The 12,524-nt window shown below is 45.8% G+C and overlaps 1 protein-coding gene across 1 annotated transcript in view; it reads left to right on the top strand.

Annotated features, from left to right (window-relative positions):
• Positions 1-12,524, top strand: part of ATP13A5 (ATPase 13A5) — a 113,143-nt gene that overhangs the window by 90,341 nt on the left and 10,278 nt on the right. The window contains exons 25-27 of the mRNA XM_027848829.1: positions 574-646; positions 4,715-4,889; positions 8,412-8,617. Of these exons, the coding sequence (XP_027704630.1) occupies positions 574-646; positions 4,715-4,889; positions 8,412-8,617 (454 nt within the window). The remainder of the gene's footprint in view (positions 1-573; positions 647-4,714; positions 4,890-8,411; positions 8,618-12,524) is intronic.

The raw sequence follows: 12,524 nt of genomic DNA, 5'->3' as shown, positions 1-12,524 counted from the left end.
TTCTGCGACCCTCCATACACACACACACACATATACACACACCACATACACACACCAAATACGTATACACACATGCACTCTCCCATCCACATACAGACATCTACATATACACGCATACACATCCATGCACTCATACCTATACCATTCATGCACACTTAGATACCCATATATAGATGAACCCTCCACATACATACACTAATCACATATACACACAAACATCCACACACCACACAAGTGCGTAATTCAGTAAGATGTTGACCAGGCAGCCTGCCCAACTCAGATTTTGTGACTTAATATCTAGAAGAAAATGTCTTTGCTCCTTCTGCTTCACAGAAATAGGGAAGGTCATGAATTACCATGGCCCTCCCCCCAAGTGGACAGACACCTCCCCCACCTAGGCCTCGGCCAGCTGACCTGTGATGTCTCTGGTGATATTTTGGGCATCTTTCTCCCACCTCACAGATCCCAGCCATCCTGTGTGGATCTTGTCCCTCCCATCAGGCTGCCACCGGGACTCCCCACCTCCCTCAGCCCCAATATGGATAACTATGTATTTTTCTTCTTCTCTTTTAGCAGTTGCAACTTTTTGGGAACTACCAGTACCTCATGCAGGACATAGCCATCACCCTGATGGTCTGTCTAACAAGTAAGTCTCTTAATGAAGCCGAGGGAGGGGGATGGCTCTTGCCCGTTGGCGTTTCAGCCTTCTCTGTAGGTGGGGGAGGGATCAAATCCAGACCAGAAGACTGTGTGCAAATGAGGGCTCTGAAAGAAAACCTGTTCTCCTGTCAATTTTGGATGGAGAAAAAAGATAGAACCGCTGTGTACCAACATATCTGCTACCAGTTCCCTCAGCCTACAGTGCTGCCCAGGCAGCCCTCAGATGGAACCTTTGGACCATCCCCTGACAGGCCACTGATTTAGAAAGGGAACAAAAGGGTCTGTCCATCCTACGGCCTCCCCTACTTGTCAGGTGTTGACCCATTGGGACGTCGCACCAGAATCTCGTGAAACCTAGAAATGAGGAAGGAGGGGGAGGACTCCTGTGATCTAGCGTCTGCCTCGGGGGCCGTTGGCCGATGGGACATGGCCTGTGCTATACAGGATCGGTGGCTTTCTTGGAGGTTTTCTAATGCCACTTCCCTGGGATTTGATACTGTTTCTTAGTAAGGGAGAAAAGTGATTGAACAGAGAATAGAGAAGCAGCTTTCTCTTTGGGACAGGCTTTCTTTGCCCATTGATGTGAAGACAACAAGTAAGAAATCCATCATCAGACAACACAAAGCCTGAGTCCCCCGGAGGTTTTCATACAATATCTTAAAACGTGAGAGGCTGACATCAGTCATTTATTTTAAGAACCCAAAGATGAACTGTCCTGCTATCCAAAAGGGGCTGGGGTGCTATTCCACCGCTGGGATCTGTGAGGTGGGAGAAAGATGCCCATAATTTGGGTTTATGAGGTGGAAATGTCTGGTCATAATATAGAAAAGTTTTCTTTCAATATACAGCATGAATATTACCAGGACCCCATGTTTTCATTAATAATCCGGATGCCATGGTGCTGGCTACCCAAAGGGGGTTTGCATGATGGATCTCTGACCAGGGCTGATAAAATTAAAAAATCAAAATAGCATTGATGTAGAGAGGAGAGAAAGCTTTTTTCCACCTGTCACTGCCCTTTCCTGTTCTCCTCTCTTTTACTCCATTCTGCAGACCATCTAGAGGGGCTGCTGAGCCCAGTGGTCAGACCAGACAGGGGCCAGAGGTGTAGGAAGGAGACTGGGAGGAGATTCAGGGGGCTCAAACCCTAATTCCACTCCGACGGGTACTAGCAATGTGACCAGGCATACACCCTTTCCCTGTCTGGGCCTCTGGGGTCAGGCTCTGTGAGGATTCAGACAACACGACGGAGTGGAAGCGCCATGCATTGGCCCCCAGGACTTGAGTTTGAATCCTGACTCTGCTGCTTATAAACTGTTACCCTGGAAAGGTCTGCTCACCTCTCTGGGTTTCAGGGTTTGTTTTGTTTCGTTTTGTTTTTTCATATGTAAAATAAAAGATTAATGAGGTAACTTTGGAGGGCTCCTGCAGCTGTAAGTCTGTGGCTTCCTGGTATATCTCAGCTCCCTTCTAGCTCTTTAGGCCTGTAATTCTGCCAAAGCTCTTTACAGAGGCAGCACATTTTGGAGGGTAGAATCCTGGACCTGGAGTCAAGGAGAGCTGAGGTCAAACCCTGCATCCTACACTTACTAGCTAGAGGACCCTGGGCAAATCACTTTCCCCCTCATCTGTCAGCTGAAGGATAGGGTTTAGTGACTTAGAAAGTCACTTCTAGCTTTATCTCTGTGGTTCTGGGGTTCTGGGATTGATAGTCACCCACAGATCATCTGATCCTTTTGACCTTTTCACCAGGAGTGTGGCCTCCCCCGGCTAGACATCATGTCGAGGTCCAGTCTCAATGGAGGCTGGCTAGGAGGAGGAGGCCTAGAGGGAGTCAGTTCTAATATTTCCTACATAACGGGCAGCCTGATGTTGACTATCTGGGCTAAAAGAAAACACCAGAGGCTTCCCATTCGGGAGTGTGATTAAAAGAGAAATTGCTGTCACCAGGGTTTCCAGTCTGCAAATTTCTCTGTCTTTTAATGCCAATAAGGAAAGGGGCCTCACATGTTGACCCCAGAGCCAGAAGGACTCTCAGAGGAAAGGAGGTTCAACGCCTTCATTTTAAAGAGGAGGAAATGGAGACTGAGGGGGTTTGATGTCTCCAGGGTCATTAAGATAGTAAGTGGAGAGACAGTGACATAGGTTGTTGGGGAGCCCTGGGATGGGGCTAGGGAAAGACTGGCCTTCAGGGAATCCCACTAAGGACAGTCACTGTGTTAGGAAAACCACAATCATTCAAAGAGATGCTCTGAATATGGGCAGATAACCGCCTTCTAACACATGCTGGCCGTTTGGAGCAGTGCCTCTGCCCTTCTAGCATTTGCAAAGTCATGCCTGGTTCCTGGCCATCAGGATAGGTCAGGGACATTGAGAAGGAAGGCGACCAAACCAACTGCTGCAGTCTCCACTCTGGGAGGCCATTGCCAAAAAGAAGGATTTAGATTTCAACCAAGACTCCTTCCAGCTCCCAATGTAGGAATAACAGTACAAGTTCAATTTCAGTTATAGCCAATGCAAGTGGATTCTTGGATATATTGGACATATCAATGCAAGCGAATTCAATTAAATCTTTATTAAGCACCTACTATGGAGAATGTTGCTGCGGGTGTGGACCAGAGGAGACTTTGAGAATGCAGGGGGAAAGAAGAAAGTTGGATCAATGAGTTTCACCATCCAACACACTGGATTCTACCCCCAGCCCTGCCTGCTCCCCACTCCCCTGGGCATCTTAGACACACCGTCATAACTGAGCCTTCTCTGAGATCCTTTCTGGGTCCATCCCCCAATGACCCAAGTCCCACATTCTGAGTTTATTCTGAAACTACTTTCATGTATCAAAAGTCCTACGAGCAGCCGGATTTCATGGAAAGTGAGCTGGCTTGGGAGCTGGAAGATCTGGGTCTGATACTTACTACTGAAGACCATGCATTTCACATATCTGGGCCTCAGTTTCCCCCTCTGTCAAATGAGAGGTCTTTCAGGTCCTTTCTTGCTCTCAGCACCTTGGCCCTCTAATGCCTTTAGTATTTGCTTTGCCATCAGAGATGTAGATAGCAGCCCCTTTGGACTTGTGGTGACAGTTTTTGTAATATAAAAATAACCATCCTCCGCTAACCAACATTTTGATGAGGAGCATTCTATGTCTGACTGGACATAGGCTGAAGCTGAGACCGGAGCCACAAAGCCCGCAGCTGAGCCTGCAAACTCAAACAGCCCCTTCCTAGCTTCACAGAGAATTGACCTAAGTTTGGGCTCTACTCCCTATGTCCTCAAGACCCCAGGCTTCTCTTTCTGCCACAATGGAACATGGTGGGCTGTTTGTTTCATTTTGGGCTGATTTCATCAACATAGAAAAATCTGGAATTTTTACTGTATGATATACTGTACCAACACAGCCAACAACACAGAGCAGCGATTTGTTTCAATTTAGTCTTAGAGAGTTACTGGGGATATGGAAAGGGTAATTTGGGCAAATTCACCCAAATTCACCCAGACAATTCTCATTAGTGGTGGAATCTGAACCCAATCATCTTGACTCTAAGGCTGGTTCTTCATTCTCCATGCCACACAGCCTCACAGACTGACAATTGATTGTTTAAAATATTCTTAGCAATGGTGTGTTTACACATACATATGTGAGGTCATAGACACATTTACATGTACATATGTACACATATGTTCTAAGGACATCCAAGACACAGATCCAGAAGAGTCAAGGGTTACTCCATGTAAGTGGTATTTCACTCAGAATGAAGCGTACCCTCAGCTATCTCTTCCAAGAAGTCATCCCCAGGCAGCAGTACAGAAGATACTGCTGTTCCAAGGGCCAGCCTCCAAGGTGCACTTCAAAATTCGGCCTGGGGCCATACAGCTTCCTATTGAACGCTGGTGCAATTTTTAAGCTTTTCTTTCTTATTTCTAGATCAGACTTCAGGCCCCAGAGGATAGCTCGGGGTTTGGATGCTTGCAGAGATGAAAACAAACATTCTCTGGGTGGTGTCCTCACAGTGTGAGCATGTAAACCAGGGATAACTCTGGCCTTTTTTTCCAGTGAGCTCCACTCACGCATACCCAGAGCTGGCTCCATACCGACCTGCTGGACAGCTCATCTCGCCCCCCCTGCTGCTCTCCGTCTTTCTGAACGCCTGCTTTTCCGGCATAGTGCAGATTTGGGCTTTCTTCTTTGTGAAGCAGCAGCCTTGGTACTGTGAAGTACATAGGTACAGGTAAGGCTGGACAGGGCATTAATTCAAGGGAGGCTGGAGGGGGCAAAAATGTGCATGAAATGTAAAATTCCATCAAGAATCTGTCATCTCATGTCACGTAAATGTAGCCTTTAATTACCTTAGAAAGATGAGAGTCTGTCTTATTATCAAAGACCTCATAGAAAACGCTTCTACAGAATTTTCAGCTATTTTTTAACTCATGTTTGCTTTGTGACCCCATTTGGTGTTTTCTTGGCAAAGATACTAGTTTGCCATTTCCTTATTCAGCTCATTTGACGGACAAGGAAACTGAGACAAACGGGGTGAAATGACTTGCCCAGGGTGGCATAGCTAGTAAGCGTCTGAAGCTAGATTTGAACGCGGGAAGATAAGTCTTCCTGATTTCAGGCTTGGCGCCACCTAGTTAGCCCTTTCTACAGCATCCTTTGCCCCAAACCCTCCAGACTCCTGTTTCTGTATTTAACAACCTTCCCTCTCAAGAAAAGCTTCTTTACATATGACTTAAGCTTATTCACATCTTAAAATACTACAGTATTGTATAACATAGTATAATATAGTACCATACTGTATGGCATTATACATAGGGTACTACTCTACAGTACTGTAAAACATGGCACTATAATAAGGTACTATGCTGTATAATACTAAAGTACAATGCTCTGCCATCCTGTATACTCCATACTGTAGTCAGCCCACCATACTGTGCTCTCCAATACAGTGTAATGCTATACGACATTCTACTTTATCCCACTTCTCTCTTCTCCTGTACCATGCATATAGTACTATCCCACTCCATCCCACTACATCCCATCCCACCCATGCCATCCCACCCATGCCATCCCACTCCATCTCATCCCATCCCATACTATGTATCAGTGGTTCTCAAACTTTTGAATCTCAGAAGCCTCTTTAAAATTATGGTGGACATCTCCACCACCACCAAAGTGCTTTTGTTAATATGGGTTATAGCTATTTTATTGTATTAGAAATTAAAGCATCTTATTATTATTATTATGAAAATGGCTTTGACCCTCCGACCCCCTGAAAGCTTCTACAAGTGCCCATGAACCACACTTTGACAACTGCTGTTGTATATACGCCTGAGGCAGCAAGGTGGCTGGTGGCTAGTGTTGTACTTGGAGGCGGAAAGCCCTGAGTGTGAATCTTGTATCAGAGGCTAGCTGGGCAAGTCTTTTCACCTCTGTCTCCCTCAGTTTCCTCATCTTTAAAATGGGGATAATTGTAGCACCTACCTTGATCAGGCCATTTCCAAACCTTCCATCCGCTCCAGCAGCGTGGCTATTTGCTATCACCACGCTCTTGTGTTCCACACCTCACTGAGCTGTACAAATGTGTCATTGCGCACTGTACCAAGCTGTGCCACGCTGGACAACCCTGTTGTGGTTTTGTCTTGTCTTTGTGTCACCAGGACCCAGCACAAGGTCCAGCACCTACCGGGCAGTCCATAATTGCTTTTTTCAGGATAGACGCTGTATCACACTGTAATAACTAGAGATGCCTCATGAGCTTTCGGTCTGTCTGAGCATGATGAGTAGCAGCATGCTCTAGAGGACAGAGGACCAGCTCCGAGCTGGGGAGGGACCTGCTCCCTGCTGCACGTCTGACCCGGCAGGCACTTCTGGCCACTGGCCTGCATTAGAGGAGGGGGATCAGGGGTCTCCGCTAGGGGCTCCCTACACACATGAAAACACAAGTCTGGTCAACCGCAGAAGCTCCTCCTGGCGTTTGTGACCGCCAGGAGGTTATTTGTTATTATCCAGACCTTCTCCATTTGCATGGGGACCATTTTCCTTTTCTCACAAGGTCCATTACTTCTCATTAAATCCTCATTCTGTTTGTTTCTCTACCCCATCTTTAAGTTGCCATGGCAACCAAATTCCTTTGCAATTTTCCAAGGTCCTGGTCATCCTCACACCCTGCCAAGCCTTTCCTTGCTCTCCTCCCTTCCTTGGGGAGAACCAGGCCAGGGCTTATCCGTGCCATTAACCACGTGCTCTGCCAAGTTGTCCGGCCCGGCGGCCTGCTCCTCCTATCCTTGGCTTTAGACAATGACGTCAGGTGGGATGGAGGCACAGTCCTGGCGCTAGTCACACTTGGTGCTCTTGCCTCGGATGGAGCTCTTAGATGCTTTTGAAAGCACAGAGAGAGTGAAGGGGCGGCTTCTCTTCCTGCTAATAGAGTGAGAAGGCCTTCTCAGAGCCAGGAAGCTTTGTGGACCAAAAAGGAAAGGTGGCCCCACTCTATTAGGTGTGTTCAGAGCAGAATCAAAGCTTCCCCTTTAGCCGGCCCCCTCCTCCTTCCCCCACTCCCATCTCTTCTTCCTTCTGTTCCTCAGCAGGCTAGCTGAAGGACGACCCCCCTTCTGAGCCTTCTCTCTGCAATATTGCTGGGGAAGGCAAGCAGCTTCATGTAGGAGAATCTCCCTGGGAGGAGAGAGTTGTCCTTTATCAGCAGCCATGCAAACTCGGTGCCCGTGACAGGATTATTTCTCTCACCACGCAGTAATAAACACCAGACAACAAAGGCTGCCTTCTGTGCTGCCTTGATTTACAAGGATAAGAAGATGAGCAGGTGTATCACCCTGCCTTGCCTTCAGTCTGCGACTAAATCCAGCAGAATTCTGCTCCCCTGCCTATGTCCCATGACCCACCACCCAGCACACATTTTGTTCTTGTTCGGGGGCCCCCGGTGCTAGCGCATCCTCACTTATTTGCATTTAGCCAATTTAATCGATAAGTAAGTACTTATTAAGCACCTACTGTATGCCAGGCACTAGGAATCCAAGTTCAAAGACTGAATCTATGCCTTCCCAGAAGGCATTTACGTTCTAATGTGGAAGAGAAGGATCTGTGTACATTTATACGGCATCGAGATAAATATAAGTCTTGTGTTATTTCACCTATATTTTGACGTACTTATTTGGAACATACAAGTGTGTGCACATGTTGGTTCTCCTAATAAAATATACACTCCTTGAGGAAGGGGATTGCTTTGATCTTTTTACTTGTTCTCCCGTGCCTAGGACAGTGCCTGGCACCAGGTAAGCATTTAATAAATGCTTGTTGATTGTTGATTGAAGATGAGGGCTGGTGATCAATCAAGCAAGGTGCCAAAGGGTATCCCTGCGTGGTTAGCAGGTGCTGGACATAAAGCCCAAACTACTGGGGCTTTGCTGGAATTTTGTGCTCAGAACTGAATGCCCAGGAAACCGTATTTTGGTAAAGTGTCAACGTACGACGTGGTTAGAGCTGTCCTGTGTTTCCTCACCAGCGGTGGGATGATGGGTCAGTTACCAAACCTTTCTGAGCCTTTTCGGTCTTGGTCTCCACTGCTTAGCGCCATTCATGGGCCCTTATTGGCCGTGTGATACACTCAGCCGCGGTATCCAGGAAGACGTCCCCTAACCACACAACAAAGCTGACTGTTCTTACTACCACTCCCCCCCCCCCAGTCAGATAAGAGTAGAGAGAAAGTCCCCTAAATGCTGGTGCTTCTTTGCAGTCAGTGTTTCCTGGCCAACCGAAGTGATTCCTCCTCCAATGCCAGTGTAGATGGCAACCTGATGATGGGGAATGGTACTGAGACTCCGAATTCCGTCCTGAGTTTTGAGAGTACCAGCCTGTGGCCCATTATGACCCTCAACTGCATCGCTGCGGCCTTCGTCTTCTCCAAGGGGAAGCCATTCCGAAAGCCTGTCTACACCAACTGTGAGTATCTGCACCCAAATGGGCTTCTTTTAGAGAATTCACCAGGGTCCTCTCCTCACTGGAGTCTCAGCAAACTGAAAGAGAAGTCATGTCAACCCCTACCACCCTGGCCCCCTACACACGCACACGCACATGCACATGCACATACACACACATGCATGCAACTTTTACCAAGCTTGACTTTATGATAGGAACTTTCTATGAGAATTACTGAATTCCAGTGATCATTATGGCCCCCCTGCGAATCTTAGCCTTCTGTGAATGGTCAGGTGGCCTCGTTTGGGAAAACCATGGAACCTCAGAGCTGAGAAGACAGTAGAGATGAGCCAGTCAAAGCATTTAATTCTTATAATAACTGATTTACTGACATCGAGGAAGGATAGTTCCCAAGGGCAGGACTGAAGCCCCTAAGTACCAAGCTCTCTATGGTCCCATTCATAATTGATTGACTACAGCAAAACCCTAGTGGTTCAAAAACAAGATACTGCTGCAAAGTACATAGAATGATGAATTCATTAGGTCAAGGGCTCTTAACCTGTGGTCTGTGATCTTGTTTTAAATATATACATATGTATGTATGTATGTATGTATGTATGTGTCTGTCAACATATATTTAATAACTGTATTTCAGTAGAATTGACTTCTGCTGCACTTCTATGACTTTTATGCATTGATAAACATTATTCCGAGAAGGCTTTCCCACACTGGCTGGCGACAGGCTCTAGGACACAAGACAAGGATAAAGAAACTCTGGGTTAGAAGATGCGCATCAGGCAGCTAAATGTGTAAGCTCTGCTCTGATGATTCACAAAAAGCAGCTGACATCATTCTTGCTTGGGTAAAAATGTTTTATTTTGTTTAATTCTTGCGACAGCTAAATTAAATTCTGTAAACACTTACTGGGCATCTACTAGTAAATGGCACCTACTAGTAAATGGACATCTACTGGATTAAAGCAGTAGGAATGACTATCTTAATGGGTTCAGATAGCCCTCTGGAAGTCTTCCCATTCAGGTAAGACCTAGGGGCAGTAAAGTCTTCCTGGGCATGAAGTCCTAGACCAGAGCCTGGAACCCAGCAGGGGCCATGTGGACAGAGAGACAGACGGATTTTTTTTTTTGTATTTTGCTAGGCAATGGGGTTAAATGACTTGCCCAGAGTCACACAGCTAGTGAGTGTTAAATGTCTGAGGCCAGATTTGAACTCAGGTCCTCCTGACTCCAGGGCCAGTGCTCTGTCCACTGTGCCACCTAGTTGCCCCTGGACTTTCTAAAATAATAAAACATGGATGAGCACTCAGCATTGAGTTTGTGAGCTTGAGCCAGTGATTTGGGGTGGCAATCCTCTCATTCCACAATTCAATTTAATTTTGGAAACATTCACCAGATATCTACTTTATTAAAGGCTCTCTTGCAGTTTCTGGGTATACAAAGACAAACCCAGAGATCATTCTTGACCTCTAGGAGATTACAATCTTGTACGGGCATGAGACACGCAGGAATTACTTTAACACAATTAAGAAGTGATTAAGTCAGAATGGTCAAAGTGACCTGAGAGAATGGAAGAGGGAAGGGTCATCAGGGCAAAGTTCTCACGGAACAAATGTCAGCTAAGCTGGGCCTTGAAGGAGCAGAATGGCAACAAGCCAAGGGTCTCTCCAGCCACAGGGACATATTGTCCCCAGGTCATGAGTGAATGACTGCATTAATGAACACTTGTCACTTGCTTACTCTTCGCCAAACACTATACTAAGCTATCTGGATGTGGATACACGATGAAGACAGTCCTGGCCCCAAGGGAGAAACAACACCCAAAGGCAGTAGTGAGGGGGAGGTGGTTGGGTTTGGAAAATTATAGAGATGGTGAATGGAGCCATGCTGGGGGTGGGGGGGGGGGTGGAAGGCGTGTTGCACTGGTGAAATCCAGACAAGAGTTCTGGATCCAGCTCTGGGCTTCACGCCTCACAAGTGATGTTGAAAATGTGAGATCTCAGGGGGAAGCTATTTGATGAATAAGGGGTTGGAAAGTAAGATTTATGAGGCTACTTCTTTAGGCCAGAGGGTAGAATAAAGTCTGGTAAGGTGATGCTTAGAGTCTTGGACTTGAAATCAGAAAGACCAGAGTTTGTATCCTGCCCTCAACCAATGCCCACTTTGTGACCCTAAGTAAGTCACTTCTCTTTTCTCAGCTTCAGTTTACTCACCTTTAAAATGGGACTAATGGCATTTACCCTTCAAGGTTGTGGTAAGGACAAAATTTTACACACACACACACACACACACATATTCATACATTTTTGTGTAGTTTCCAAAACAGAAAGAATTATATGAATATGAGATTAATAATAATGATGATAATCATAATAATAATATACCCCAACCTTCTCTAGCTTATAAAAGTTTCAAGGACAGGTGGGCAAGAGATGGGTGGTTTGGGGCAAGCCCATCACTGCTCCATATGTCCGTCCCACTGAGGGAATGTACAGATCAGCTGTCTGGTTTTTTGGTTTAAAAGAAAGGACTCTTCATTTCCAGTAAGGAAAAGGTTAGGTTAGTGTCCCTCCCCTGAAACTGGCTAGCTGTGAAATTCTGTGATGAGTCAATCAAGCATCAGTGAATCAGTAAACTTGTATTAAGTGCCTCTCACATGCCAGACAGGGCCAGGGCTGGGTTCTGGGGTCACAAAGACTAAGAATGAGACAATCCATGAGCCTCTCAAGGACTTGTTGGGGGACAAATGCATCTATAAATATAAGTGGGATAAATACAAAATCAAAACAAAATCATTCAGTATAAGTTAATTAAAGGGGAATTACAGATATCACTAAAAACATTTAAACTTTCTGAGCCTCTGTTTCCTTATCTGTAAAATGGGGATAATACTACCTCCTCACAGGATTGTTGTGAGGCTCACATGAAATAATGGATATAAAGTGATTTGCAAAACTTCAGTGCTTTATAAATGCTGGCTATTATCATTTTTATTTTAAAATATTCATTCTGCAGACGCTTAGTGGACCACCTCATCTGCAGTCAGGCCCAGAGGAAATAGGGGATTTGTACTGAATAGAAGTAAGATTTTTTTTTAAAGCAGGAGTTGCTGTTAAAATTGGAAATGAGGATGCAGAATCTCTGTCCCCTGGAGAATTTTTGGTGAGTGGGGAGATTTGTAGGTTAATAGACAAGGTGATCATGGCTTATAGCTACAGAGATGGAAGGGATCCCTGAGGTCATCTGGTTCAACTCTTTAATTTTTCAAAGGAGGAACTGAGGCTCAAGGAGAAGTGACTTGCCCAAGGTCAGAGATATTCATCTAAATCCAGTTCCTTTCACCCCAGATCCGGTTTTCCTTCCACTGCACCACACCATTTCTCAGTCAGGCTTCCTTGTTCAATTACCCAGTGAGCTCATTGGCTCCCATGGATTTAATTACCATCTGTCTGCTAATGATTTTCAAATCCTGCACCAACCTCTGCCGATCTCCAATCTTGCATCTCTAGCTGCCTTTCAGACATCTTGAACTCAAAATGTCCAAAACAAAACTCATTCTCTTTTCCCCTAAACCCTCTCCCCCTTCTACTTTCCCTATTACTGTACTCCCAGACCCTCAGGATCCCAACCTAGGAGTCATCCTGGACTCCTTACCCGTCTCTCACCGCCTTCCATATCTGATATGGTGCCAAGGCTTGTCAATTTCACCTCTGCTCTGTCTCTTGTGGATTTCATCTTTACAATATCTCTTGTCTATTTTGTCTCTGCAACATCTCTTGTCTATTTCACCTTTGCAGCATCTCTTGTCTTTCACCTCTGCTACGTCTCTTGTCTATTTCATCTCTGCAGCATCTCTGGTCTATTTTACCTTTGCAGCATCTCTTGTCTTTCACCTCTGCTACATCTCTTGTCTATTT

This window comes from Vombatus ursinus, unplaced genomic scaffold (assembly GCF_900497805.2).
Source record: "Vombatus ursinus unplaced genomic scaffold, bare-nosed wombat genome assembly UNPS02006874.1, whole genome shotgun sequence".
Taxonomy (NCBI): Eukaryota; Metazoa; Chordata; class Mammalia; order Diprotodontia; family Vombatidae; genus Vombatus; species Vombatus ursinus.
This window is presented reverse-complemented; position numbering and strand designations above follow the sequence as displayed.